Source organism: Salvelinus alpinus, chromosome 13, assembly GCF_045679555.1.
Source record: "Salvelinus alpinus chromosome 13, SLU_Salpinus.1, whole genome shotgun sequence".
Taxonomy (NCBI): Eukaryota; Metazoa; Chordata; class Actinopteri; order Salmoniformes; family Salmonidae; genus Salvelinus; species Salvelinus alpinus.
Window position 1 is genome coordinate 45,462,583 of NC_092098.1, and position 26,462 is coordinate 45,489,044.

General features: G+C 43.8%; 2 protein-coding genes across 3 annotated transcripts in view; one reads left to right on the plus strand and one right to left on the minus strand.

Annotated features, from left to right (window-relative positions):
* The window catches only part of LOC139537773 (protein Shroom1-like), a 36,188-nt gene extending 12,832 nt beyond the window's left edge, over positions 1–23,356 (minus strand). For both annotated transcript variants that reach the window (XM_071339539.1, XM_071339538.1), the window contains exon 1: positions 23,164–23,356. The gene's annotated coding sequence lies outside the window, so the exon portion shown is untranslated. The remainder of the gene's footprint in view (positions 1–23,163) is intronic.
* LOC139536737 (uncharacterized) lies at positions 96–1,837 on the plus strand. The gene is made up of 2 exons (XM_071337334.1): positions 96–151; positions 844–1,837. The coding sequence occupies exons 1-2, from the start codon at positions 96–98 to the stop codon at positions 1,835–1,837; spliced, it is 1,050 nt and encodes a 349-aa protein (XP_071193435.1).
* Positions 23,357–26,462: the final 3,106 nt, after the last annotated feature.

Below are 26,462 nucleotides of genomic sequence, written 5' to 3' on the forward strand. Positions count from 1 at the left end.
GGGGGAAACAGTTGAATAAATTTTAGAATAAGGCTGTAATCTACAAAATGTGTAAAATCAAGGTGTCTGAATACTTTCCGAATGCACTGTACAGCATGGAACACCTGTTAGAGGTGCCTGTGAAACCAGACCCTAATTACAACTTTGAGGTGTACATCACAGCACACAGAAAATGCCTGGAATTCCATATCTACTTTGCAAACATACTGTATTTGGGGATTAGTCATGTGTGTGATAACTATTTTATGGTTATCCACAACTAGAGCACTGCATGTATCACTGTGTGTTGGTTTAACTTATCTGGAAACCAACCAAGCACATACACCGTACTCAATTTATGTGTTTGAATGACTAGACCTAATGAAAAACATACTGACCACATTAAAAGGTTTTAAAAACTGAAATTATATAATATGTTGAGTGTTTGGTGTTAGATACAGAAAGGATTTAAAAACACGTATTTGTTTAACAAGGTAAATCAGTTAAGAACAAATTCATATTTACAATGACGGCCTACCCCGGACGACGCTGGGCCAATTGCGCCACCCTATGGGACTCCCAATCACGGCCGGATGTGATACAGCCTGGATTCGAACCAGGGACTGTAGTGATGCCTTTTGCACAGAGACCACTGCAACACTTAGGAGCCCGTGTAGTAATCTGTGGTTTATTTTATTGTTTTAATATAATTTTATAAAAATACAAGTTCCCCTTGAGAGCTGCCCCTCAACCATCTAAGATCCCCCCCCCCCCCAGTTCTCCTCGAGAGCTGCCTCAACCATCCAAGACCCCCCCCCCCCCCTTCGAGAGCTGCCCCTCAACCATCCAATATCTCCCCCCCAGTTCCCCTCGAGAGCTGCCCCTCAACCATCCAAGACCCCCCCAGTTCCCCTCGAGAGCTGCCCCTCAACCATCCGAGATCCTCCCCCCCAGTTCCCCTCGAGCGCTGCCCCTCAACCATCCAAGACCCCCCCCCCCCCCCAGTTCGAGAGCTGCCTCTCAACCATCCAAGAACCTCCCCAGTTCCCCTCGAGAGCTGCCCCTCAACCATCCAAGACCCCTCCCCCAGTTCCCCTCGAGAGCTGCCCCTCAACCATCCAAGACCCCTCCCCAAGTTCCCCTCGAGAGCTGCCCCTCAACCATCCAAGACCCCCCCCCCTTCGAGAGCTGCCCCTCAACCATCCAATATCTCCCCCCCAATTCCCCTCGAGAGCTGCCCCTCAACCATCCGAGATCCCCCCCCCAGTTCCCCTCGAGAGCTGCCCCTCAACCATCCGAGATCCCCCCCCCCAGTTCCGCTCGAGAGCTGCCCCTCAACCATCCGAGATCCCCCCCCCAGTTCCCCTCGAGAGCTGCCCCTCAACCATCCGAGATCCCCCCCCCCAGTTCCGCTCGAGAGCTGCCCCTCAACCATCCGAGATCCCCCCCCCCAGTTCCGCTCGAGAGCTGCCCCTCAACCATCCAAGACCCCTCCCCCAGTTCCCCTCGAGAGCTGCCCCTCAACCATCCAAGACCCCTCCCCAAGTTCCCCTCGAGAGCTGCCCCTCAACCATCCAAGACCCCCCCCCCCCAGTTCCCCTCGAGAGCTGCCCCTCAACCATCCAAGACCCCCCCCCCCCCCCAATTCCCCTCGAGAGCTGCCCCTCAACCATCCAAGACCCCTCCCCCAGTTCCCCTCGAGAGCTGCCCCTCAACCATCCAAGACCCCCCCCCCAGTTCCCCTCGAGAGCTGCCCCTCAACCATCCAAGACCCCCCCCCCAGTTCCCCTCGAGAGCTGCCCCTCAACCATCCAATTTCTCACTGATAACAATCAAGGACATTTTCCTCATTCTGTAGCAGGAAGCAATAAGAAGTTCCAAAATAACTTTCTCCAATAACTTAAATATTTTTCGTTTCATGTTGGCCTTGTTTATGTTCCTGCAACGGAAGAGATTCACTAAGCTTTCAGTAACAGTGAAACTTGTCTTTCTGCCCAAAATGGTGTTTACAATACAGATATTACCCAACATCAAAATAATGATATAAAGTCCACCAACAGGCGGCCTTAATGTGGGGTGATGGTAGACTAAGAAGAATGCAGGCCTCTTGGTGATTACAGTCACACATACAAACAGATCAGTGTGGCCAACACAAAGACAAGCCAATGAGCACCACAGTCCTCCATGCCGACCAGGGTTCACTCCCTCATAGGCCAACACAGATAAACAAACAAATTGGTCAAATAACCACCATTCAAAATGGCTGAGGTAGCTTTGTTCTACGTCACACCACACCCCAAAGTGTGATAGATCTCACCCTAGTCCCCTGGTTTGCAGCTGACTGTATGAAAATCTCCAGCTACCAGGCATACATGCACACGTATACGGACCTCCCAGGTCTAGTTAGTGATGTTAAAAGGGGTTTGTTTGTGTGTGTTGTGGAGGGACACCTGTTTCTCCATGTGCAGCGGCTGCCTGGGCCTGCCAGGCTTCTCCCCAGTCCTGAACTGCTAGCTAGAACACATTAACGGAACCAAACAGGCCAGCGCTCATGTGGAATTGATGGGAAGGACAGCCGGTGACAAAATGTACAGAGAGGACAGAGGTTGAATGTCCCAGACAAATACACTAACACGCACACCAGCAAACTGAACTGATTTGCTGGATAAACCATCACAGTGACTTCAATTAGAGTCACCTCAACTCATACCAGATCTAAAACAGAATTCTCTTTGAAGAGCACCAGACGGAAACAACTTACCAAATCCACTGACCAATTTGTTGTTCACGTTTTTGATTCCATATGAGAGAAGAAAAAAAAAGTCCAAGTTAAACATTTGACTTTTAGATAAAACTATTAGGATTAGAAAATATCTAATGAGGAAAATGAAGGACCAAAACAAAAAAACAAGTTACCAGGAGGAGATGTAAAGAAAAGTTCCAGAGAAAAGAGTCCTTCTCCCCCCAAGACCAAGCAGAGAGGCGGCGATCGCATGCCTGTGACGTCTGTCCGCCTTGCTGATGCACAATGAGCTCTGTGGCAGAGGGAACATTTCACCGCAGATAGCTAGTGCTGTCTGGGAAAAAAAGGCCATGCATTCCTCGCTGGCTTCAAAGAAAGACAGGGCCCAGGCACGATTCATTCCCAGGGTCCTAGGCACATGGACAGCAGCCAAGCAGCAGGGGTGGGTGCTGCTCTCGCCCAAACACTCAAAGACCGACAACCAGGAGGACCCCAACACCATTTTCCATCCTCTCCCCTCTATTGCAGGCCCCAAACAACCAAACATTTGTTTTAATTTCCAAATACATTGGGCCTAGAAGTTAGTTGTGGCTCACTTGTGTCAGAGCAAGGTCATGCAGATGCTATGACATTATGTTCATTGCCTGACTGCTAAGCATCTAGACCCATTTCACCAGCTTTCATCAAAGTAAAACTAAATGCATGCTCTTCAACCGATCGCTGCCTGCACCTGCCCGCCTGTCCAACATCACTACTCTGGACGGCTCTGACTTAGAATATGTGGACAACTACAAATACCTAGGTGTCTGGTTAGACTGTAAACTCTCCTTCCAGACTCACATCAAACATCTCCAATCCAAAGTTAAATCTAGAATTGGCTTCCTATTCCGCAACAAAGCATCCTTCACTCATGCTGCCAAACATACCCTTGTAAAACTGACCATCCTACCAATCCTCGACTTCGGTGATGTCATTTACAAAATAGCCTCCAAAACCCTACTCAATAAATTGGATGCAGTCTATCACAGTGCCATCCGTTTTGTCACCAAAGCCCCATATACTACCCACCACTGCGACCTGTACACTCTCGTTGGCTGGCCCTCGCTTCATACTCGTCGCCAAACCCACTGGCTCCAGGTCATCTACAAGACCCTGCTAGGTAAAGTCCCCCCTTATCTCAGCTCGCTGGTCACCATAGCAGCACCTACCTGTAGCACGCGCTCCAGCAGGTATATCTCTCTGGTCACCCCCAAAACCAATTCTTCCTTTGGCCGCCTCTCCTTCCAGTTCTCTGCTGCCAATGACTGGAACGAACTACAAAAATCTCTGAAACTGGAAACACTTATATCCCTCACTAGCTTTAAGCACCAGCTGTCAGAGCAGCTCATAGATTACTGCACCTGTACATAGCCCATCTATAATTTAGCCCAAACAACTACCTCTTTACCTACTGTATTTATTTATTTATTTTGCTCCTTTGCACCCCATTATTTCTATCTCTACTTTACACTTTCTTCCACTGCAAACCAACCATTCCAGTGTTTTTTAAATATTTTTTTTACTTGCTATATTGTATTTACTTCGCCACCATGGCCTTTTTATATTTTTATTTATTTATATATATATTTTGTTTGCCTTCACCTCCCTTATCTCACCTCACTTGCTCACATTGTATATAGACTTATTTTTCACTGTATTATTGACTGTATGTTTGTTTTACTCCATGTGTAACTATGTGTTGTTGTATGTGTCGAACTGCTTTGCTTTATCTTGGCCAGGTCACAATTGTAAATGAGAACGTGTTCTCAATTTGCCTACCTGGTTAAATAAAGGTGAAAAAAAAATAAAAAGAATAAATGGTCAACAGTGCAAACTCACAGCTAGTCTAGAGATGTAGGCTTTTTTACTGTATGATAGTGGCCTGTGTGTATTTATCTGATGATAACTTGGTTGTGATGCTTAATATTTTGGTTCATGCTGGAAGCGTCTGGTCTAAGGGGTGGTGTTAGGTGCTCTGTTGTTATGGTCACCTCTGTGACCTGCTGCCATTCCCACCTGTCAACCAACTGAATGAGTCAAAGGCCAAACACAGGAGAGCAGGGCTATTCTTAACATCCACCACTCTGACAGACCCAGCACATCTACATGTTTTTGTGCAAGTATGCACATGACTATTGTATTGAGTATTGACACACACACACACACTGAAAGGCAAGTTCAAATCAACATTTTAAGTGATGCAGTTTAAGACCCTGCAGTGACTTGATGTGGGACTGATGCAGTTTAAGACCCTGCAGTGACTTGATGTGGGACTGATGCAGTGCATTCAGAAGGTATTCAGACACCTTTACTTTTTCCCACATTGTTACATTTTAGAATAAGGTTGAATAAGGTATTAAAAATGTTTCCCCCCCCTCAATCTACACACAATGCCCCATAATGCCAAAGCAAAAACAGGTTTTTAGAAATGTTTGCAAATGTATAAAAATAAAAATAAAGTTATGAAATATCACATTTACATAAGTATTCAGACTAGAAGTTGGCCTGGCCGATTAGGGCCAATTTCATGTTCACTGGCATTTTTGGACGCCAATTACATTGCATTCCACGAGGAAACTGCGTGGCAGGCTGACCACCTGTTACACGAGTTCAGCAAGGAGCCGAGGTAAGTTGCTAGCTAGCATTAAACTTATCTTATAAAAAACAAACTACACATGGTTGATGATATTACTAGGTCAACTAGCTTGTCCTGCGTTGCATATAATCAACGCAGTGCCTGTTAATTTATCATCGAATCACAGCCTACTTCGCCAAACGGGTGATGTTTTAACAAAAGTGCATTCGCGAAAAAAGCCCAATCGTTGCAAGAATGTACCTAACCATAAACATCAATGCCTTTCTTAAAATCAATACACAGAAGTATTATTTTTTTTAAACCTGCATATTTAGTTAAAAGAAATTCATGTTAGCAGGCAATATTAACTAGGGAAATTGTGTTACTTCTCTTGCGTTCATTGCATGCAGAGTCAGGGTATATGCAACAGTTTGGGCCACCTGGGTCGTTGAACTAATTTGCCAGAATTTTACATAATTATGACATGACAGCAATATTTTAGGGTTGCCACCCGTTCAATAAAATACGGAACAGTTCCGTATTTCACTGAAAGAATAAACGTTTTGTTTTCGAAATTATAGTTTCCGGATTTGAGCATACTAATGACCAAAGGCTTGTATTTCTGTGTTTATTATATAATAATTAAGTCTATGATTTGATATTAGATTGAGCGGTGGTAGGCAGCAGCAGGCTCGTAAGCATTCATTCAAACTTTACTGTGTTTGCCACCAGCTCTTAGCAATGCTTGATACACAGCGCTGTTTATGACTTCAAGCCTATCAACTCCTGAGATTAGGCCGGCAATACTAAAGTGTCTATTAGAACATCCAATAGTCAAAAAGGTATATGAAATACAAATGGTATAGAGAAAGTCAACGCGTCATAATTCCTATAATAACTACAACCTAAAACGTCTTAACTGGGAATATTGAACCACCAGCTTTCATATATTCTCGTGTTCTGAGCAAGAAACTTAAACGTTAGTTTTCTTACATGGCACATATTGCACTTTTACTTTCTTCTCCAAGACTGTGTTTTAGCGTTATTTATTTATTTTTATTTTTTTACCCCCTTTTCTCCCCAATTTTCGTGGTATCCAATCGCTAGTAATTACTATCTTGTCTCATCGCTACAACTCCCGTACGGGCTCGGGAGAGACGAAGGTCGAAAGTCATGCGTCCTCCGAAGCACAACCCAACCAAGCCGCACTGCTTCTTAACACAGCGCGCCTCCAACCCGGAAGCCAGCCGCACCAATGTGTCGGAGGAAACACCGTGCACCTGGCCCCCCTTTGTTAGCGCACACTGCGCTAACATCGAGTCTTCTTGGGTATGATGCTACAAGCTTGGCACACCTGTATTTGGGTAGTTTCCCCCATTCTTATCTGCAGATCCTCTCAAGCTTTGTCAGGTTGGATGGGGAGCTGCACATATATTTTCAGTTCTCTCCAGAGATATTCATTCGGGTTCAAGTCCGGGCTCTAGCTGGGCCACTCAAGGACATTCAGAGACTTGTCCCGAAGCCACTCCTGTGTTGTCTTGGCTGTGTGCTTAGGGTCGTTGTCCTGTTGGAATGTGAACCTTCGCCCCAGTCTGAGCACTCTGGTGCAGGTTTTCATCAAGGATCTCTCTGTACTTTGCTCCATTCATCTTTGCAGCGGTCTAAGATACTGCATCTCAATGCTGGAGGTGTCACTACAGACCATGGTTCGATTCCAGGCTGTACCAGGCTGAGGGTCATAGGGTGGCGCACAATTTGCCCAGCATTGTCCGGGTTTGGCTGGGGTAGGCTGTCATTGTAAATAAGAATTTGTTCTTAACGGACTTGCCTTGTTAAATTATTTAGCCTTTTATTTATCCCGCGATCCTGACTAATCTCATAGTCCCTTCCGCTGAAAAACATCCCCATAGCATCCTTTAGGTGCCTTTTGGCAAACTCCAAGCGGCCTGTCATGTGCCTTTTACTGAGGATTGGCTTCCGTCTGGCCCCTCCGCCATAAAGGGCTGATTGGTGGAGTACTGCAGGGATAGTTGTCCTTCTGGAAGGATCACCCATCTGCACAGAGGAACTCTGGAGCTCTGTAAGAGTGACCATCGGGTTCTTGGTCACCTACCTGACCAAGGCCCTTCTCCCCAGAATGCTCAGTTTAGGCGGGCGAACAACTCTAGGAAGAGTCTTGCTGGTTCCAAACGTCTTCCATTTAAGAATGGAGGCCACTGTGTTCTTGGGGACCTTCAATGCTGTAGAAATGTTTTGGTACCCTTCCCCAGATCTGTGCCTCGACACAATCCTGTCTCGGAGCTCTACGGACAATTCCTTCAATCTCATGGCTTGGTTTTAGCTCTGACATGCATTGTCAACTGTGAGACCTTATATAGACATGTGTGTGCCTTTTCAAATCATGTCCAATCAATTTATCACAGGTGGACTCCAATCAAGTTGTAGAAACATCTCAAGGATGATCAATGGAAACAGGATGCACCTGGGCTCAATTTCACGCAATGGGACAAGACTGCAACTCCTGTACAGACTCGGGAGAGGCAAAGGTCAAGAGCCATGCATCCTCCAAAACACGACCCTGCCAAGCCGCACTGCTTCTTGACACACTGCTGGCTTAACCTGGAAGCCAGCGGCACCAATGTGTTGGAGGAAAAACCTTACAACTGGCGACCGTGCCAGAGTGCATGCACCCGGCCCGCCACAGGAGTCGCTAGAACGCGATGGGACAAGGACATCCCGGCCGGTCAAACCCTCCCCTAACCCAGAAGACACTGGGCCAATTGTGCGCCGCCTCATGCGTTTCCCGGTCACGGCCGGCTGCAACATAACCCGGGATCGAACCCGGGTCTCTAGTAACGCCTCAAGCACTGCGATGCATAAATAAGATATTTCTGTTCTTTATTTGTAATACATTTGCAAATATGTCAACAATTGGCTGTTTAAAAAATATCTATTTTAGAAGGATGTAACATAACTAAATGTGGAAAAGGGTCTGAATACTTTCCCAATGAACTATATGGCAGCTATACTGTATGTGGCACCATTCAGGACATACTTAGTCTACTTCACATGGTAACAAACCATTTTATACCTGGCAACTAATCTCCATTGCACCCAATCATAGACAGGCGTTTAATTAGGGAAAGACAGAGCGAGAGAGGGAGGTTGCTTATTAGGGAGGGGTTAAAAACCTCAGGAAGAACATTTGACTGCAAGCCCGTGTATGTGCATTTCAGATACGTATTCTTTTCAGCATGACCTCCATTTTAGTGCCGAGGTCGAGAATGGGCCCAACAACTGTGGCCTCACAAAAATGGGTGTCAACAAGGGAAAAACCCTGACACACATTAAGAGACACAAAGAAATTGGAGATGCAGATTTGCTTATCCTTAGTTCCAGGACTTTCCTCAAGGTCCCAAGGTGAGAGAGAATGTCACCGTTAAGACAAATCAAACAAACGTTGAGAGGAAGAGCTTTGTGAAAAGGTGGAGATATTCAGTTACTGCAGAGCAGTCAGTGGGAAATGTCACTAGGCCGTCCACAAAACGTCACCAGACCCTGGGTGATAGTGACAGGCTAACAGGCTCTAATAAGCACCACATTCTCACAAATTAATATTGGAATGTGCCCACCAAGCATGGCGGGGGACAGCTTGACGCTGTGGGACAATCCCTGTCCACACTGGTATGAGTGCCCAGTACCAGTTGATATTTTACCTTTTTAGCACAGAGAGCAAGTTAGAACATTCTGCACTACAAAAATACCACAGTTAAGCATTCTGACTCATCCCAAAGCTGGTCAAACATTAACTTGTAAAGCCTCCTCCCCCAGAGCTTATGGATGAAACAAGAGCAGGGCTGTAGCTTAGTGGTTGGAGCGTTGGGTCAGTAACCGGAAGGTTGCTAGATCAAATCCCCAAGCTGAAAAGGTACAAATCTGTCTTTCTGCCCCTGAACAAGGCATTTAACCCACTGTTCCTAGGACGTCATTGTAAATAAGAATTTGTTCTTAACCCTTTTTTATTTAACTAGGCATGTCAGTTATTACATCTTGTTACTTTCATGTACAGAAAAATATAGAGTTAAATTTGTATTAAGAGCCCGAGGCAGAAAACTAGCAATATGACACTACAAAGGGGGTAAACCTAGACATTGTACTCAGTAGAAACAATGTGAAGCTGCGGGGCAGGCCATGTTCAGTGTGTTTATTTAGGGTAACAACCTAGCCCTATAGGACTTGTGTCAACCAGCCACACAGAATTAGGCCATCTTGAGGGAAACATAGAAAGTACAATGGTGTCTTCACTTGGTTCGGTGAAACGCTGAAGAACACACAACCCTGGGCAGATCATTCACCATTTCATACACTGGATTAAATAAATAATGACAGCGTCAACATTACGCATAACCTTATCAAATCAAATGTATTTATATAGCCCTTTTTACATCAGCTGATATCTCAAAGTGCTGTACAGAAACCCAGCCTAAAACCCCAAACAGCAAGCAATGCAGGTGTAGAAGCACGTTACTTATGAACTAGAGGTGACACAACAGCAGTGACAGAAGCTACGGAATGTGTGAGGGGGGAGAAATAACGGCAGGCAGTGGAACCACTTCCTGACAGGAGGCTGAAAAAAGTTGCTCTGCTGGCTTGTCTTTTTCTCAAGACCTCACAGCAGTCCCGTCCTTCCCAAACTCCTTCCTACGACAATGTTGTGCCATAGCCTCTACAGAACCAGTCCAATTCAGAAAGTATGGGAGAGTCCTCTCTATAGCGGTCTCTGAGCATTTACACAACCCCCCCCCCCCCGATGGCCCAGACCCTGCCATTGTGCCTGCCGTAGTATGCCTGACTTCCCAGAGAATTTATGACAGGCTAGTCAGTGAATAGGATACTCCTAGATAGAACATCTTACCTCACCACCCAAACCCATTAGAGACAGAAGCCCCTATCAGAGCTCATCAAATTATCACATTAGAGATTGTATATAGACTGTGGAAGAAATATGTCCTATGTAAAATATGTAACTAGCTCTCACAAAATACAATATTTTCCTCATTAAATGGTATACTTATCATCCATTAGAAGCAATGTTCTTTCAGTTGGACGAATATGCATGATACGTTCCACGATTAAGCCAAAGTGGGAGGGGAAATGAATTATGCCAATGCAGGACTGTGAAAGCTATGACACTACATTTATTTAACTAGGCAAGTCAGTTAAGAACAAATTGTTATTTAAAATGACGGCCTACAAAAAGGCAAAAGACCTCCTGCAGGGACGGGGGCTGGGATTAAAAATAAATGACATAATATAGGACAAAACACACATCACGACAAGAGAGACACCACAGCACTACGTAGAGACCTAAGGCAACAACACATGACAACACAGCATGGTAGCAACACAACATGGTAGCAACACAAAACATGGTGTAAACATTATTGGGCACAGACAACAGCACCAAGGGCAAGGTAGAAACTACAATACATCACGCAAAGCAGCCTCAACTGTCATTAAGAGTGTCCATGATTGAGTCTTTGAATGAAGAGATTGAGATAAAACTGTCCAGTTTGAGTGTTAGTTGCAGCTCATTCCAGTCGCTAGATGCAGCAAACTGAAAAGACAAGAGGTTCGATACCGTTATGGGATTGACAAAAGCCCTTACAGGCCTAGTTTTAATGATTACATGTAATACAGATGGTCATACGCACACCCTTAAAAAAAACGGGGATAATGAAGTATACTGCACATTTTAAAACAACAGTTTGACCTCACGAAGATCCTTGTGGATCGAAACATTGGTCAATACAGGTGGTAATTGGAAGCATATTCAATGTGCAGGCCTTTTAACAGAGAGACTGCAGTCAAAGTGAGCCAAGATTTAAGGCAGAAGGCATTTAGTAATTGCAGTTCTCCCTTCACGACAAAGTAATAAAATACCAAAAGTAGGAAAGCTAAAATAGGAGTAGCCTAGATTTCTGACAAGAGGAGAGAGCTCCCAAATATGATCAAATCTGGCACATTCACCATAATCACTTTCACAATAGTACATCACATTTGGGATTTCACATTTTCCTTTGTCAGAGGTGGGAGCCTTACATGCTGACCAGACCGGACACATCGCGTGCGCGAGCGTCGCAAAATAAATTTAGAAATCCATGTTATTCAATTATTGCGCCAGCGAGCGTCTGCGACGCCAAGGGCTAAAATCGAACTCATTCCTATTTCTGACGCAGATCGCGCTGCAAGTCCTGCCTCTCCCATCTCCTCATTGGTTTATAGAAGCAGGTACCCACGTGCCATTTCCTCATTGGTTTATAGAAGCAGGTACCCACGTGCCATCTCCTCATTGGTTATACCCACGTGGGTGATAGAAAGACGAACTGTTTTGCCGGTAGTCGTGGTAATACAATGAAAGTTTAGATGCCAATCACCATATAATTTAAACGATGAAAAAGCCTGGAAGGAGGAGAGATGACTAGAAACGATTCGGTTGGCCGTTTTATGTGTGGATTAATTGTCGGAGTAGAGATCCTTGTGCATTTCAGGTAAAATAACAACTCAATGTTTATATCCCAGGACAAATTAGCTAGCAACAGCAAGCTAGCTAAATAGGACAAATTAACGTTAGCTAGCAAGTGCAAGCTAACTAGCTAAATTACCATACATGTTTAATGCTTTTCGACCTGTCCCCAAATTAATGTCATTGGTTCAGAGTTTGTTTTGATATTTTAACCTGCGTGTCGTGATCGCGTTTGGTGTGGGCAAAATAAATGTATGCACGATAGCGCACGATAGCGCACGTGCGCAGCCGGTTTGGGCAAGGTGCTAGGCTGTGTTTACACAGTGTAAACGCAGCCCAATTCAGCTCCCCCCCACAAATTGGTATTTTGACCAATCACATCAGATCTTTTTCAGAGCTGGTCTGATTGGTCAAAATAACAATGAGTGAAACAATTATCAGAATTGGTCTGCCTATGTAAACACAGCCTAAGTGACCTTATTGTGATTCAGAGGGGTTAGGTTAAATGCGGAAGACACATTTCAGTTGAATACACTAGGTGTCCCCCTTTCCCCTTATTGCCAGGAGATCAAGGTCACTGTCTAGCTCCCTCCAATAACCTGTATTCAGAGACAGCCATTTTAGGCCCGGGATGACAACCTCTCCTTCACTCTCAGGAGGTGGTAAAGGAAAGCTATGTAAAACAATAATGTACTTTTGAAGAACGGAATAACACAACGGTTACATTGTTAACAACACACCAAGACCTCTTTAACACAACCATGTATGTAATCCTCAAGAGAGATTAGATGATTCAATTCCACTGTGTCCCTAGTCAGTGAAACCCAGAGGACAACAGAAACCCAAATCAAAGTTGTGACAACCTCTGGTCCGGTGGCTGTCTGACAGGGTGTTCTTTGTTAACGCTGCAATGGCATGTGCATGATCGCATTCATGGCACCCACTCCTTATCACGGACACTTTAGCCAGGAGCACTAGCAGTGGCCTCTTTAGCCAGGAGCACTAGCAGTGGCAATTACTGCACACATGGAAAGAAATGTGCTTGATAAAGCTGACAGGTACAGCAAATAGGCTCTACTGGTACAGGTTGTATTATGTCATATATCTCCATTTAACATCTTCACTGGGAGATGGGACTACAAATACTAGTGTAAATCCCAACAGCCCTAATGGTAAAATGGCGCAGGGTAACCCTACCTAGCCTTCATCAACAACAACAAGAAAGAAGTCCAGTCGCTCAGGGTACCCATCAACTGTTGTCCATCCAGGTGACATCCTCCAGCTACAACTCAAACGGACCCTCCTTTCGATGGCTGAAACAGACCTCTTTCCTCTTGACAACGGATGACATAATGGGATGGACTTCAATGTATTGTCTCAACATATTGACATGCTGTTTTTACATCGTCAGTCTGCTTCCTGATGAGAAGCAGAATTCCTGCGATTGTTGGCCACTCGTCACGAGGATATAAGCAGGGATTCTTGTGCTCAGTTGGCCACTGTTCAATAGTACTTATTCATTAGCGATAAAGCTGTGCTTAATCACACCCCCATCACAATCAGACTCCAGAAAAAATGACAATGGTGTCCCCTTAATTACAGCTCCACCTCCAACCACAGTCCTGATTCTCAATTTATTCCCATTGTATGCCGCCAACTCCACTGTAAAACCATCATATGATGAAATTAGACTCCTTCAAGCCACATAATGGCTTCTTTAATAAAAAATCTTAACCATCGTTCTGAAGAGTCAAGTGATTTGTAATCTCCATTGTGTGCAGTCTGCCACCGTGGCTAATTTTGACTGGGTTCCTTCATACAGAGCCCAGGCAAAGAGAGGGAGAAGGCTGTGAAACAGAACCCATAAAGAGATTAAACTTCACCCCACAGCATTACCACAATGCAACACCGCCTGAACTGTGTAACCTGAAGTGAAAACGAGACAACAGATGAGAAGAGGTTAGAAAAATAGGGGGGAAATAAAATCTAAATTGAGTTTGTCACGTTGTTGGTAAACAGTTGTAGACTAACAGTTAAATACTTAACTGGTACTTTACCAACAGAGTTAAAAGATAAAACATTTAGAAAAACATAAATACTGACGAGGAATAACAATAAAGAGTAAAAATAACATAGCTATGTACAGGAAGTAGAAAACATGGCTATATACAGGAAGTAGAAAATAACATGGCTACATACTCGACGTACCAGTACGGAGTCAATGTGCAGGTGTGAGGTCATCGAGGTAGCTATGTGCATAATACACTTAGTGTAGAAAACATTAAGAACACCTTCCTAATATTGAGTTGCATCCCCCCCTTTTGCCCTCAAAACAGTCTAAATTCATCAGGGCATGGACTCTACAAGCTGTCGAAAGCGTTCCACAGGGATGATGGCCCATGTTGACTCCAATGCTTCCCACAGTTGTGTTAAGTTGGCTGGATGTCCTTCGGGTGGTGGACCATTCTTGATAGACACGGAAAACTGTTGAGCATGAGAAAACCCAGCAGCGTTATATTTTACTTATATATTTAACACCCCAATTTCGTGGTATCCAATTGGTAGTTACAGTCTTGTCTCATCGCTGCAACTCCCGTACGGACTCTGGAGAGGCGAAGGTCAAGAGCCATGAAACACGACCCACGAGCCTCCGAAACACGACCCAACCAAGCCGCACTGCTTCTTGACACAATGCCCGCTTAACCCGGAAGCCAGCCACACCAATGTGTCAGAGGAAACACCGTACACCTGGCGACCATGTCAGCGTGTATGAGATGTTTGAGGAGCAGGTGTCCACATACTTTTGGTCATGTGGCGTAGCTATTAGCCTAGCCAACCACCACGGATATGGTCGGCAAGCTAGAGCCCAACTACTGGAGACCAGCTTGAACACAACTAACACAAATCTACTAAAAACACAACCACGGATCAAAGCAAAGAGAGAGCAGAGACTAATAAATTGATGGCTGGGGCCCATCCAAGAAATAGTGCATTGTGGGTAGTTTAGAAGATATCCGTAGGTTAATAAATATGTAATAACCCAAAAACATAACTGTTTGTAAGTATAGGTAACCAGATCATGAATACAACTAAAGTTACTAAGTATTTGACCACACTGTTGTTCCATTGGTGAGTAAAAACTCATGCTTCCTACCTTTTAAAAGCAAACCGAGTTCAAACAGATTCTATATTTAGAAAAGGGCGAAAATGACGTCTATCGGTCGCTAATGGTGGGTGGTCCCTGTAACACACCGCGCCGACAGCAAGCAAACAAACGGCCCTGTACTGTGCAGACCGACAATCGTTTTGGTGATTGTTCTCCTTTAGAGTTAGAAGAAGCGAAGATTAGCTATTGGAAACAGAGTGGAATGTAGAAGGCTGCTTGTTTGTGAAACATGTATAATGGACCGGGTCTTTGATGACATGGTTGACACAATATTGATGTACTCACGGCATCTGCCATTGCACATTACTTGACTGGCATAAGGAGGAAAACCAAGATAAGATTGATTACGACAGTTGTTAAGAGTGCTCTACTAGCAGCCACTAGATTTGTAATAAACTCACTCAAATGATGATAGGGGATCAATGTAACTGTCCAAAATGGTCTTGTGTGTTGAGGATGATATCGAGTCATCTCACTTCCATGACACCTCACTGCAGGAATATGACAGACCCTAACGGCAGCTCTTGCTGATTCTTGCTTGGTTCTGACAAGGTGCAGTATGGGGAAATTTCTCCAGAGTGCAGTGTTAAGTGTACCTCCCCGAGAGAGATTGGGACTGACAGAGGCACGCTGGAGGAGACCAGGATGTCTGACATGCCATACACGCTTGGGAGACAGGAGAAAGTCTACCACAACCTACAGTTATCTCAGGGAGCACTGTGCTTCTCAAAAGAGTCTGTGTCTCATTGAAGATCCCTGCAGCCCTTCCTCATCTTTAAAATCATAGTTCCCCTTTGCCGTAGGACTCAGGCTCTCATCTAGATTAAGGCTGGCTTGTTGTCAAATCCCCTTTGTGATAAAAAAAAAAAAAAAGGGTTCTTATGTCTCGTGGAACAAATGTACATGGAGTAAACAAAGACCCTGCCAGGTGAGATTATCAGTCATCAGTGCGAGACCTGTGTTTCTTTAGGTTATCATGAGAGCCACACACATGGAGCCACCTTTGTACCCAAAGGACCCTTCATGTGATCTGCAGGGTCAAGCCTCGTGTCACATGTCCACAGTGAAGTTCCATTTCTCATGTCACTGCTTTGCAGCCCTCCATTTCCACTGACATCTAACGTTCAAATCAGTGGTCTTTCTTCCTCCTATTCTCTCTCACTCGCGCTGTATAGGGCCATAAGCAAACAAGAAAATGCATATCCAGTGGTAGCGTTTCTCATGGCCTGTGATTTTAATGCATGGAAACTGAAATCCGTTTTTTTTTTTACCGGCATGTCACCTGTGCAACTAGAGGCGACAAAACTCTAGATCACTTTACAAACCCAAACAAGGCTCTCTTTGCCCTCCATTTGGCAAATCATATCTCCCGCTTACAAGCAAAACCTTAAACAGGAAGTACTAGTGACGTGATCAATAGGGAAGTGGTCCGATGAAGCGGATGCGAAGCTACAGGACTGTTTTGCTAGCATAGACTGGAATATGTTCAGAGATTCACCCATTAATATTAAGGAGTTTACCACATCAGTAGTCAGCTTCATTAATAAGTGCATTGACGACATCGTCCCCACAGTGACTGTAAATAAACTCAGCAAAAAAAGAAACGTCCTCTGTCAACTGCGTTTATTTTCAGCAAACTTAACATGTGTAAATATTTGTATGAACGTAACAAGATTCAACAGACGAACTTAATAAGTTCCACAGACATGTGACTAACAGAAATGGAATAATGTGTCCCTGAACAAAGGGGGGGGGGGGGGGGGCTGTAACAGTCAGAATCTGGTGTGGCCACCAGCTGCATTAAGTACTGCAGTGCATCTCCTCCTCATGGACTGCACCAGATTTGCCAGTTCTTGCTGTGAGATGTTACCCCACTCTTCCACCAAGGCACCTGCAAGTTCCTGGACATTTCTGGTGGGGGGGGGCAGCCCTCACCCTCCAATCCAACAGGTCCCAGACGTGCTCTACAATTCCTTGGCTGATTTCTTTTGATTTTCCCATGATGTCAAGCAAAGAGGCACTGGATTTGAAGGTAGGCCTTGAAATACATACACAGGTACACCTCCAATTGACTCAAATTATGTCAATTAGCCTATCAGAAGCTTCTAATGACATAATTTTCTGGAATTTCCAAGCTGTTTATAAAGGCACAGTCAACTTAGTGTATGTAAACTTCTGACCCACTGGAATTGTGAAAGTGAATTATAAGTGAAATAATCTGTCTGTAAACATTTGTTGGAAAAATGATGATGACCAACTTGATGTCTTAACCAACTTGCCAAAACTACAGTTTGTTGTCAAGAAATTTGTGGAGTGGTTGAAAAACGAGTTAATGAATCCAACCTAACTGTATGTAAACTTCCGACTTCAACTGTAGGCGTACAGAGGTCCACGATCAGCAACCATCACTCCTGTGTTCCAATGGTACGTTGTGTTAGCTAATCCAAGTTCATAATTTTAAAAAGGCTAATTGATCATTAGAAAACCCTTTTGCAATGATCTTAGCACAGCTGAAAACTGTTGTCCTGATCAAAGAAGCAATAAAACTGGCCTTCTTTAGACTGGTTGAGTATCTGGAGCCTCAGCATTTTTGGGTTCGATTACAGGCTCAAAATGGCCAGAAACAAAGACCTTTCTTCTGAAACTCTTCAGTCTATTCTTGTTCTGAGAAATTAAGGCTATTCCATGCGAGAAATTGCCAAGAAACTGAAGATCTCGTACAACGCGGTGTACTACTCCCTTCACAGAACAGCGCAAACTGGCTCTAACCAGAATAGAAAGAGGAGTGGGAGGCCCCGCACAACTGAGTAAGAGGACAAGTACATTAGTGTGTCTAGTTTGAGAAACAGACGCCTCACAAGTCCTCAACTGGCAGCTTCATCCTCTTTCCAGTGTAATTTTTCTTTTGCCCATCTTAAGATTTTATTTGCCAGTCTGAGATATGGCTTTTTTTTTTGCAAATCTAAGAATAATAAAAATAGGCCAATAAAAATAAAATCTTAAGATAGGCAAAAGAACAGACACTGGAAAGAGGAACTCTGCCTAGAAGGCCAGCATCCCGGAGTCGCCTCTTCACTGTTGACATTGAGACTGGTGTTTTGCGGGTACTATTTAATGAAGCTGCCAGTTGAGGACTTGTGAGGCGTACTTGTCCTCTTGCTCTATGTTAAGTGTCTCAGAGGCTTCCATTAACAAAAACCCTCTGTGTTCTATTAGATATGCAACTCTCAATCCATAATAAGGCAGAGGATGCAAATCCATAACCCCGTTGCCGACCACATTGAGTGTCCTTCCCTATAAGCATGCTGAAAGTCTTGTCAATAAGTTCTGTAAAAAAACTTTGTATTTGATCAAACAATTTTTCCCAAAAGTTTGCTAAGCACTTGTAACAGGCTGATTGGTTTTTAGTGCTATTCTGAGGTAGACATGTCAGTGACATTTCCTTTTGAGTCAATGGTACCGAGTGGGCTGCCCACAGTGGGCTTCTTCCTTGACAGACAGCAGACAATACCCTCGGAGCTTACAGTTAAAAGGAACATAGATTGGGTTACTTTAATTTACTGCACTTCTATTTCTCTGGTATATAATACGATTTCCATGTCCTTTGTTTGTTATAGTGACTGGGAGGACAGGAATGTTACCAATCCCACACCATCAAGTCTCTTAAACAGTTCACCATGTTGATGGAGATAATCCTGGAGCCCTGCAGTTAGCGTGAATCCCATCTCTTTTAAAGAGTTCTCCCACAGCAAGTCAAAATAGTCACAAAAGAAGACCTTCCTGTCTTTATAGAGTTTCTGACGGTCTGGGTTTGGCAGCGCAGTAGCTGTAACGTTCCGAACCGTTTCTATAGCACGGCAGGGGGTCAGAGATGATTGTTCTCTTCCCTGTGCAAACAAGGGTGTTCAAAGAAATGTTGTAGTCGTCCTTCAGTTCGCCGAAAGCGAATGCTGTTAAATCCTATGCGAGTGACAATGTTGCCAATGTTAGAGTAGTTGGCTTGAACGGTGGGCAGGAGGGAGTTGATGTATTGGACACGGGCGCCTGGGCAACAGTGGACCTTGGTTGGACAACAGGCAGGCCAAAATCTATCACCATCGAGCTTCCCACAACGATTGTGGTTGTAATGGAATCCGATGGGGAAGGTGTGCCTCAACTCATGCCAGTCTGACTCGCCACACAATTACCAGTAGCAGCAGATTGCATCAGAATCCTCAGGGAATGTGGGCATGATTCCATGCCCACATTCTCTCGGCCAAAGGCCTGAAGCCCGGACCCAAACAAAGTCAGAGCAATCGTCAACATGCCAAACTCATCTGATGCAAAAGGAGTGCAGCGTCTCATCGGCTTCGCAAATTATCTTGCAAAGTTCATGCCACACCTATCGGCAGTCCATGAGCCTCTGCGCCGGTTGCTGGACAAAGACACACCATGGCACTGGCTACCCAAACAAGAGGCCACGGTGCAGGAAATGAAATCTCTGACTTCATCCATGGTAGTGTTGCGCTACTACATTACGACGCCGGTCACAATCCAGAATGACTTGGCACAGATGGAGTGCTGCCGATCAGTTAAGCTGCGCATTGGCCTGAAGAGCTACAGTTCACGGTTTAAGACGTCCACTTCCATGCCCACATTCTCTCGGCCAAAGGCCTGAAGCCGGACCCAAACAAAGTCAGAGCAATCGTCAACATGCCAAACTCGTCTGATGCAAAACGAGTGCAGAGTCTCATCGGCTTCGCAAATTATCTTGCAAAGTTCATGCCACACCTATCGGCAGTCCATGAGCCTCTGCGCCGGTTGCTGGACAAAGACACACCATGGCACTGGCTACCCAAACAAGAGGCCACGGTGCAGGAAATGAAATCTCTGACTTCATCCATGGTAGTTTTGCGCTACTACATTACGACGCCTGTCACAATCCAGAATGACTCCAGCCAAAGTGGACTTGGATGCTGTCTTATGCAGGAAAGCTAGCCCGATGAGAAAGAGTGCCTCAGCATTGTCTTCTCCTGCCATCGCTTACATCACTACTGATATGGTCGAGAGCTGATCAACGCTGAAACTGTCCACAAACCACTCATTGCCATAATCACTAAACCTCTCCTCAAGGCGTTCAAGAGGCTTCAAAGCATACTCCTGACTCTGCAAAACTACAGCCTGAAGGTCGTCAGGACCAGAGATGTACATCAGCGACACACTGAGCAGGGCAAAAGCACAACGTACAGGCCACTTATCTGTTTGCTACAGCAGGAACAAAATGGTCATTATCCCCAAATCACTACGTCCAGAGATCAATCAAATTTATTTATGAAGCCCTTTTTACATCAGCCGATGTCGCAAAGTGCTGTACAGAAACCCAGCCTAAAATCCCAAACAGCAAGCAATGCAGAAGCACAGTGGCTTGAAAGAACTCCCTAGAAAGGCTGGAACCTAGGAAGAAACCTAGAGGAACCAGGCTCGAATACACTCCAGTCACGTTTGAGGTGACACATGTTAATCGCCAGGCACATGAAACATTATACTGGCCAAACATGCATGCAGAAACTAAAGACGTTGTCAGCAGCTGTACCACATTCAACAAGTACGCTCATGAACAGCAAAAGGAAACCATGATGTCATATGAACTGCCCACAAGAGCCTGGCAAATCATCAGCATGGACTTAGTCCTTTTGTCTGTGACTGAATATCTTCTCATTGTTGATCACTACTCTGACTTTTGGGAAATTGAACTGCTCCCTGACTTGTCTGCAGAGACGGTCATAAAGCACTGAAAGGTGCAGTTTGCAAGGCAAGGTCAGCCTGACAAGGTCATCATGGACAATGGCCCACAATTCACTGCACAGTTCAAGCGTTTTGCCTCAGAATGGGAGTTTGACCACGTGACCTCCCCTCCAAGGAACCCAAAAGCAAATGGCAAGGCAGAGTCAGCTGTCAAGATTACAAAAAACCTCTTACGCAAAGCCTTGCATGACAGCAACGACCCCTGATAAAAACCTGTTACCCAAGGCCTTGCGTGGCAGCAACAACCCCTGATAAAAACCTGTTATCCAAGGCCTTGTGTGACAGCAACGACCCCTGGAAAGCCATCTTACAGTGGAGGAACACTGTAACAGCAGCCCAGCGCAACACCTTCTGTCCAAACGTCTGAAGACTACAATCCTCATAGCTAACAAGCTACTTGAGCCCTGCGTCATGGTTGGCGCCACAGAAAGCAACTCTCTAAGTGCTTCTACGACCGGACTGCTCGAGACCTACCAGAGCTGGAGGTGGGTGTCACGGCCCCTCTGCATTGCAGGGGCGGTTCCTCCTGCAGGCAGAGGGTCGTTAGTGATTGGAGCCACCTGGGCTCAGGGTATAAAAAACTGCTTCACTAATCACCTCTCTCTCTCCCTCTCTGCTCCTCCAGGTATGATCCTGTTTTGTTTGTTCCTTTGTAGTTTTGTATAGTTTTCACTCAGTCATGTTCACACACAGATTCACACACAGATTCACGCATCCATGCACTTTACATACACCTTACATTATGATACTTCCACACCTCATTAATTTGTCTTTGTTTAAAGTTAATAGTTTTGTTTAGAATAAAGAACCTCTAATTGGCCTATAGGCCAATTAAAAAGGTTCTTTATTCTAAACAAAACTATTAACTTTAAACAAAGAAATGAATGAGGTGTGGAAGTATCATAATGTAAGGTGTATGTAAAGTGCATGGATGTGTGAATCTGTGTGTGTGAACATGACTGAGTGAAAACTATGCAAAACTACAAAGGAACAAACAAAACAGGATCATACCTGGAGGAGCAGAGAGAGAGAGGTGATTAGTGAAGCAGCTTAAATACCCAGAGCCCAGGTGGCTCCAATCACTAGCGACCCTCCTCTGCCTGCAGGAGGAACCGCCCCTGCAATGCAGAGGGGCCGTGAAAGTGGGTGAAACGATATGGATGAAACCTCTGCCGGGAGACCACACAGGACTTTGGAGGCTGGGCACATGCCTACAGAGAGTTGCACCATGTTTTTACCTGGTAGATGTCGGTGGCTCCCTCTATCATCGTAGTCAGGTGGATCTGCACATAGCAGAGCAGACAACAAACCAGAACACGCCATACACTCACCTAGATGAGCTGGATCATAGTCCAGGCCTACGGGCAAGGGGTGCAGAATTAAAAAATGAGCTAACTGAAGGTGAGGCTTTACCCCACCAAGCTCTCCAGATCGTGGCCCTAATCCTACCCGTCAGAGACCACACTTACTCACGGGTGGGTAGGCTGTGTAAGCCATCGGACAGGCTTACTCTGTAATTGTGGATACCATTTTATGTCTGTGTCCAGTATGAAGAAAGTTCAAGGTAGTTTCGTGTCTGGAATTTACTCATGGCCTCTTGTTTTTGTGTGGCAAATTAGAAGAAGAAAAAAGTTACCAATCTATGCTTCAGTTATTTGACCATGTCAAGGGAAAAAAAAGTCTAACAATAACAGCTTCGCTGTGAACCCCAAATAAGCAAATGGTATAGTGACGGTGATCAATATATTGTTTTGGGGTGATTTACAAATAGCCTGGCTGACGCGAACCACGTGACTACTCGAGAGCTGGTGTCAACCAGACTATTACAAATATGCTTCCTTTGCACAATGAATTATCGATCTCAAATGTCTTAGTGCTATCAATCAGGCTATGATCTCGGTCTTATTAAAAAGCCACATTAGCAGATCTGAAAATACTGTAAGACATCTGCCTAGCTATAAAACGAAAAGTTTTACTTGGATGGTTACAATTACACAATGTAGTTCTGTAATTTCACGATTTAATAAACATCACTATAACTAAAACGCTACATTATATTTATGTATATACAGTTTGGGAAATATTCCCGAAAGCATTTCACAACTGATGATACAACAAGTGTCATTTTTGGGAGCTATAGTCAAACTGTATGGTTAGGTTAAATATCAGATTCTAAGACTTTGTGGCTGTGCCAACTAGTGACCACTCTGCAGAGCTGCCTCCAGAACCAGATTCATGACGAAAACCGCTAACCTGCAAAGAATTTCCTGACCAGGACCGAAACTGTAACAGGTTGGTAGAGAGTACAGCGAAACCGGCACACCTGCTAAACTTCATAATAACACACATACCTGGGTGATCGACGTTGAAGGCATCTGCGAATCCTTGCGTCGCTCAGGTATGATTCACCTTCTTATTTTTTGACTCAAACTGAATAAAAACAAAACCGTTTCCCCTCATTTCAAATATGAAATAAATCGACAAACGGTTTTTGAGGAACAAACCACAGCTAATACGCTTCCCGTATAGCTACTGGCTACATTTAACAGCCACACAGCAAAGTCTGAAAGGTAATAGAATTCCAGCCCAACCAATGGGCAGATGAGTGGGCGGAGCTTTCTGAATATTAGTCCTTTTATTAAATCTTCCCTTTACAAATTGATTGCAAGTCATGAAGTATGACTTAGAATTGAACTATCTTATTTCAAATAACTTATTCAAACATAAAGGGGAGTTAGTTTAGATGTTCTTTATCTCCAACCCATATAAATAGGTTATAAAAGCGAATGGTTTTATGAAATGCCTATGGGATGTTTGTATAATAAGCAATGACTGCAGGTTTCTTACACACCATAACAAAAAAACAACTGTAGTCAAGGTTTCCAGTTTTAATGTTGCGTGCACAAGTACAGTCAAATGCCTTTCTTGCTAGCTCTAAACCCAACAATGTAGTAATCAATATCAATGTATTACTAAAAATAACATAAGGTAGAACAAAAACACACGAAAAATAAGAACATGAGAAGTAAGATATTTACAGGGTCAGTTCCAATACAATATTTACAATGTGCAGAGATACTAGAGTGGTAGAGGTACAGTGCCTTCAGAAAGTATTCATACATACCCCATGACTTATTCCACATTTTGTTGTGTTACCGTCTGAATTCAAATTTGATTAAATAGATGTTTTTCTTTCAACTCATCTATCTGCACACAATACTCCATAATGACGAAGTGAAACCATTTATTGAAAATTAAATACAGAAATATCTCACCCACATAAGTATTCCCACCAGACTCAATACACGTTACAATCACCTTTGGCAATTAGTCTTTATGGGTAAGTCTCTAAGAGCTTCGCACACCAAGATTGTACAATATTTGCATATTATTATTTTTACAATTATTCAAGCTCTGTCAAGTTAGTTGTTGATCATTGCTCGACAGCCATTTTCAAGTCTTGCCATAGACTTTCAAGCATATTTGAGTCAGAACTGTACCAGGCCACTCAGGAACATTTAATGTCATCTTGGTAAGCAACTCCAGAATATATTTGGCCTTGTGTTTTAGGTTATTGTTCTGCTGTTGGATTTGCTCCAAACACTACGCTTTGTATTCAGGACATAAAGTTAATTTCCTTGCCACATGTTTTACAGTTTGACTTTAGTGCCTTATTGCAAACAGGATGTACGTTTTGGAATATTTTTTATTCCGTACAGGCTTCCTTCTTTTCACTGTCATTTAGGTTAATATTGTGGAGTAACTACAATGCTGTTGATCCATCCTCAGTTTTCTACTATCACAGCCATTAAACTCTGTAACTGTTTTAAAGTCACCATTGGCTTCATGGTGAAATCCCTGAGCAGTTTCCTGAGGTAGTCATTCAGAAATCACTATTATTGCACACAGAGTGAGTCCATGCAACTTATATGGCTTAAGAAATATTTTACTCCTGAACTTATTTAGGTTTGCCATAAGAAAGGGGTTGAATACTTATTTATTCAAGACATTTCAGTTTATCCATTTTCATTCATTTGTAAACATTTCTGAAAACATAATTCCATGACATTATGGGTTATTTTGTGTAGACCGGTGACACACATTCTCAATTTAAACTATTTTAAATTCAGGCTGTAACACAACAAAATGTGAAAAAAGTCAAGGTCTGAAAAAAGTCTGAAGGCACTGTAGAAATGTATAGGGGTCATTTAATTGAACCTTTATTTAACTAGGCAAGTCAGTTAAGAACATTGTTATTTACAATGACGTAAGGTAAGGTGACTAGGCATCAGGATATATGATAAACAGAGTAGCAGCAGAATATAGGATGATTGTATGTGTGTGTGTATTCAGTATAAATGTGTGTGTATGTTATGTGTGTGTCAGTGTGCTTGAGTGTGTAGAGTCCTGGGAATGTGCATAAAGACAGTGCAAAAAATACAATACATGGGTCAACTCAGATTGTCTGTGTAGACATTTTGTTAGCTATTCAGCAGTCTTATGGCTTGGGGATAGAAGCTGTTCAGGAACCTGTTGGTGTCCGACTTGAGGCACCGGTACCACCTGCCGTGCGGAAGCAGAGAGAACAGTCTATGGCTTGGGTGGCTGGAGTCTAACGATTTTCCGGGCCTTCCTTTCACACAACCTGATATATAGGTCCTGGATGGCAGGGAGCACAGCCCCATTGATGTACTGGGCTTTTATATGATAGGGAAATGTGAACATAGCATCTGAACATCAGCGTCTATTCCCTTGGCACAAAAGGGTTACTGTTCTCCAACCAGAGAAATGTGGGTTGAAAGCTAATTATTTTAAGAGCTTTTGTACACTAGAGCTATACAAACTACTGTGAATACTTTGTTATAGTTAAACACACGCTGTAATGCTGAGGACCCAACAATATTGTTAAATAACTTACAGAGAAAGTAACCATGCAGATGCAGCTCTTTGGCTGTGGATATGTTTTGGGATTCTTCCACTCAGATGACCAGTGGACTTTGTCAGGCAGATCAGAAAGCACCACATTAAAAAAAAAATCTAAGACTGTCTCCAAGCCAAGACAGACAGTCAATGTAGTGACATGACAATTAATGTCCACGGTGTGGCTACGGTATGAAAGTGACGCTTCTTTGTTCCTAGTTTTTGTTGGCAAAGGATGAACCTTACATTTTCTTCGTCAAAGTCATGAAAACCCGCTCATTAAAATGTACGTATTTCAGAGTGAATTTACTTACCAAGTGCGAAGGCGAAAAGTTACAAGCGTTTCATTACTAACGACAGATCTACAAACATGAACCACAACTCTCACCATCTGTATACGTCACAGCTTGTCGAGAGTCTACAAAAAATATATATATTTTGCATTTTGAGAAAGTACTGTCTGTTAAAAAATAAATTAAACACAACCGTCGGGTGAGTCCGAGTCAACTTGAGCAGGCTACCTAAACTGTAGGAGTTGTAACGTTAGCTAGTTCAACATTTCGGCGATGTGTTTAACTTCTTGACCGTCAACTATTTTGAGAACAGGGATCGAGTATGAGCAAATCAATACACGAATACAATTTTATATATCTTATCTGACCGGTTTTTCATGAATTTAATGCTAGAATCAAAAGGTAGTACAGTATGGGGTCAAGAAATTGCAATATAA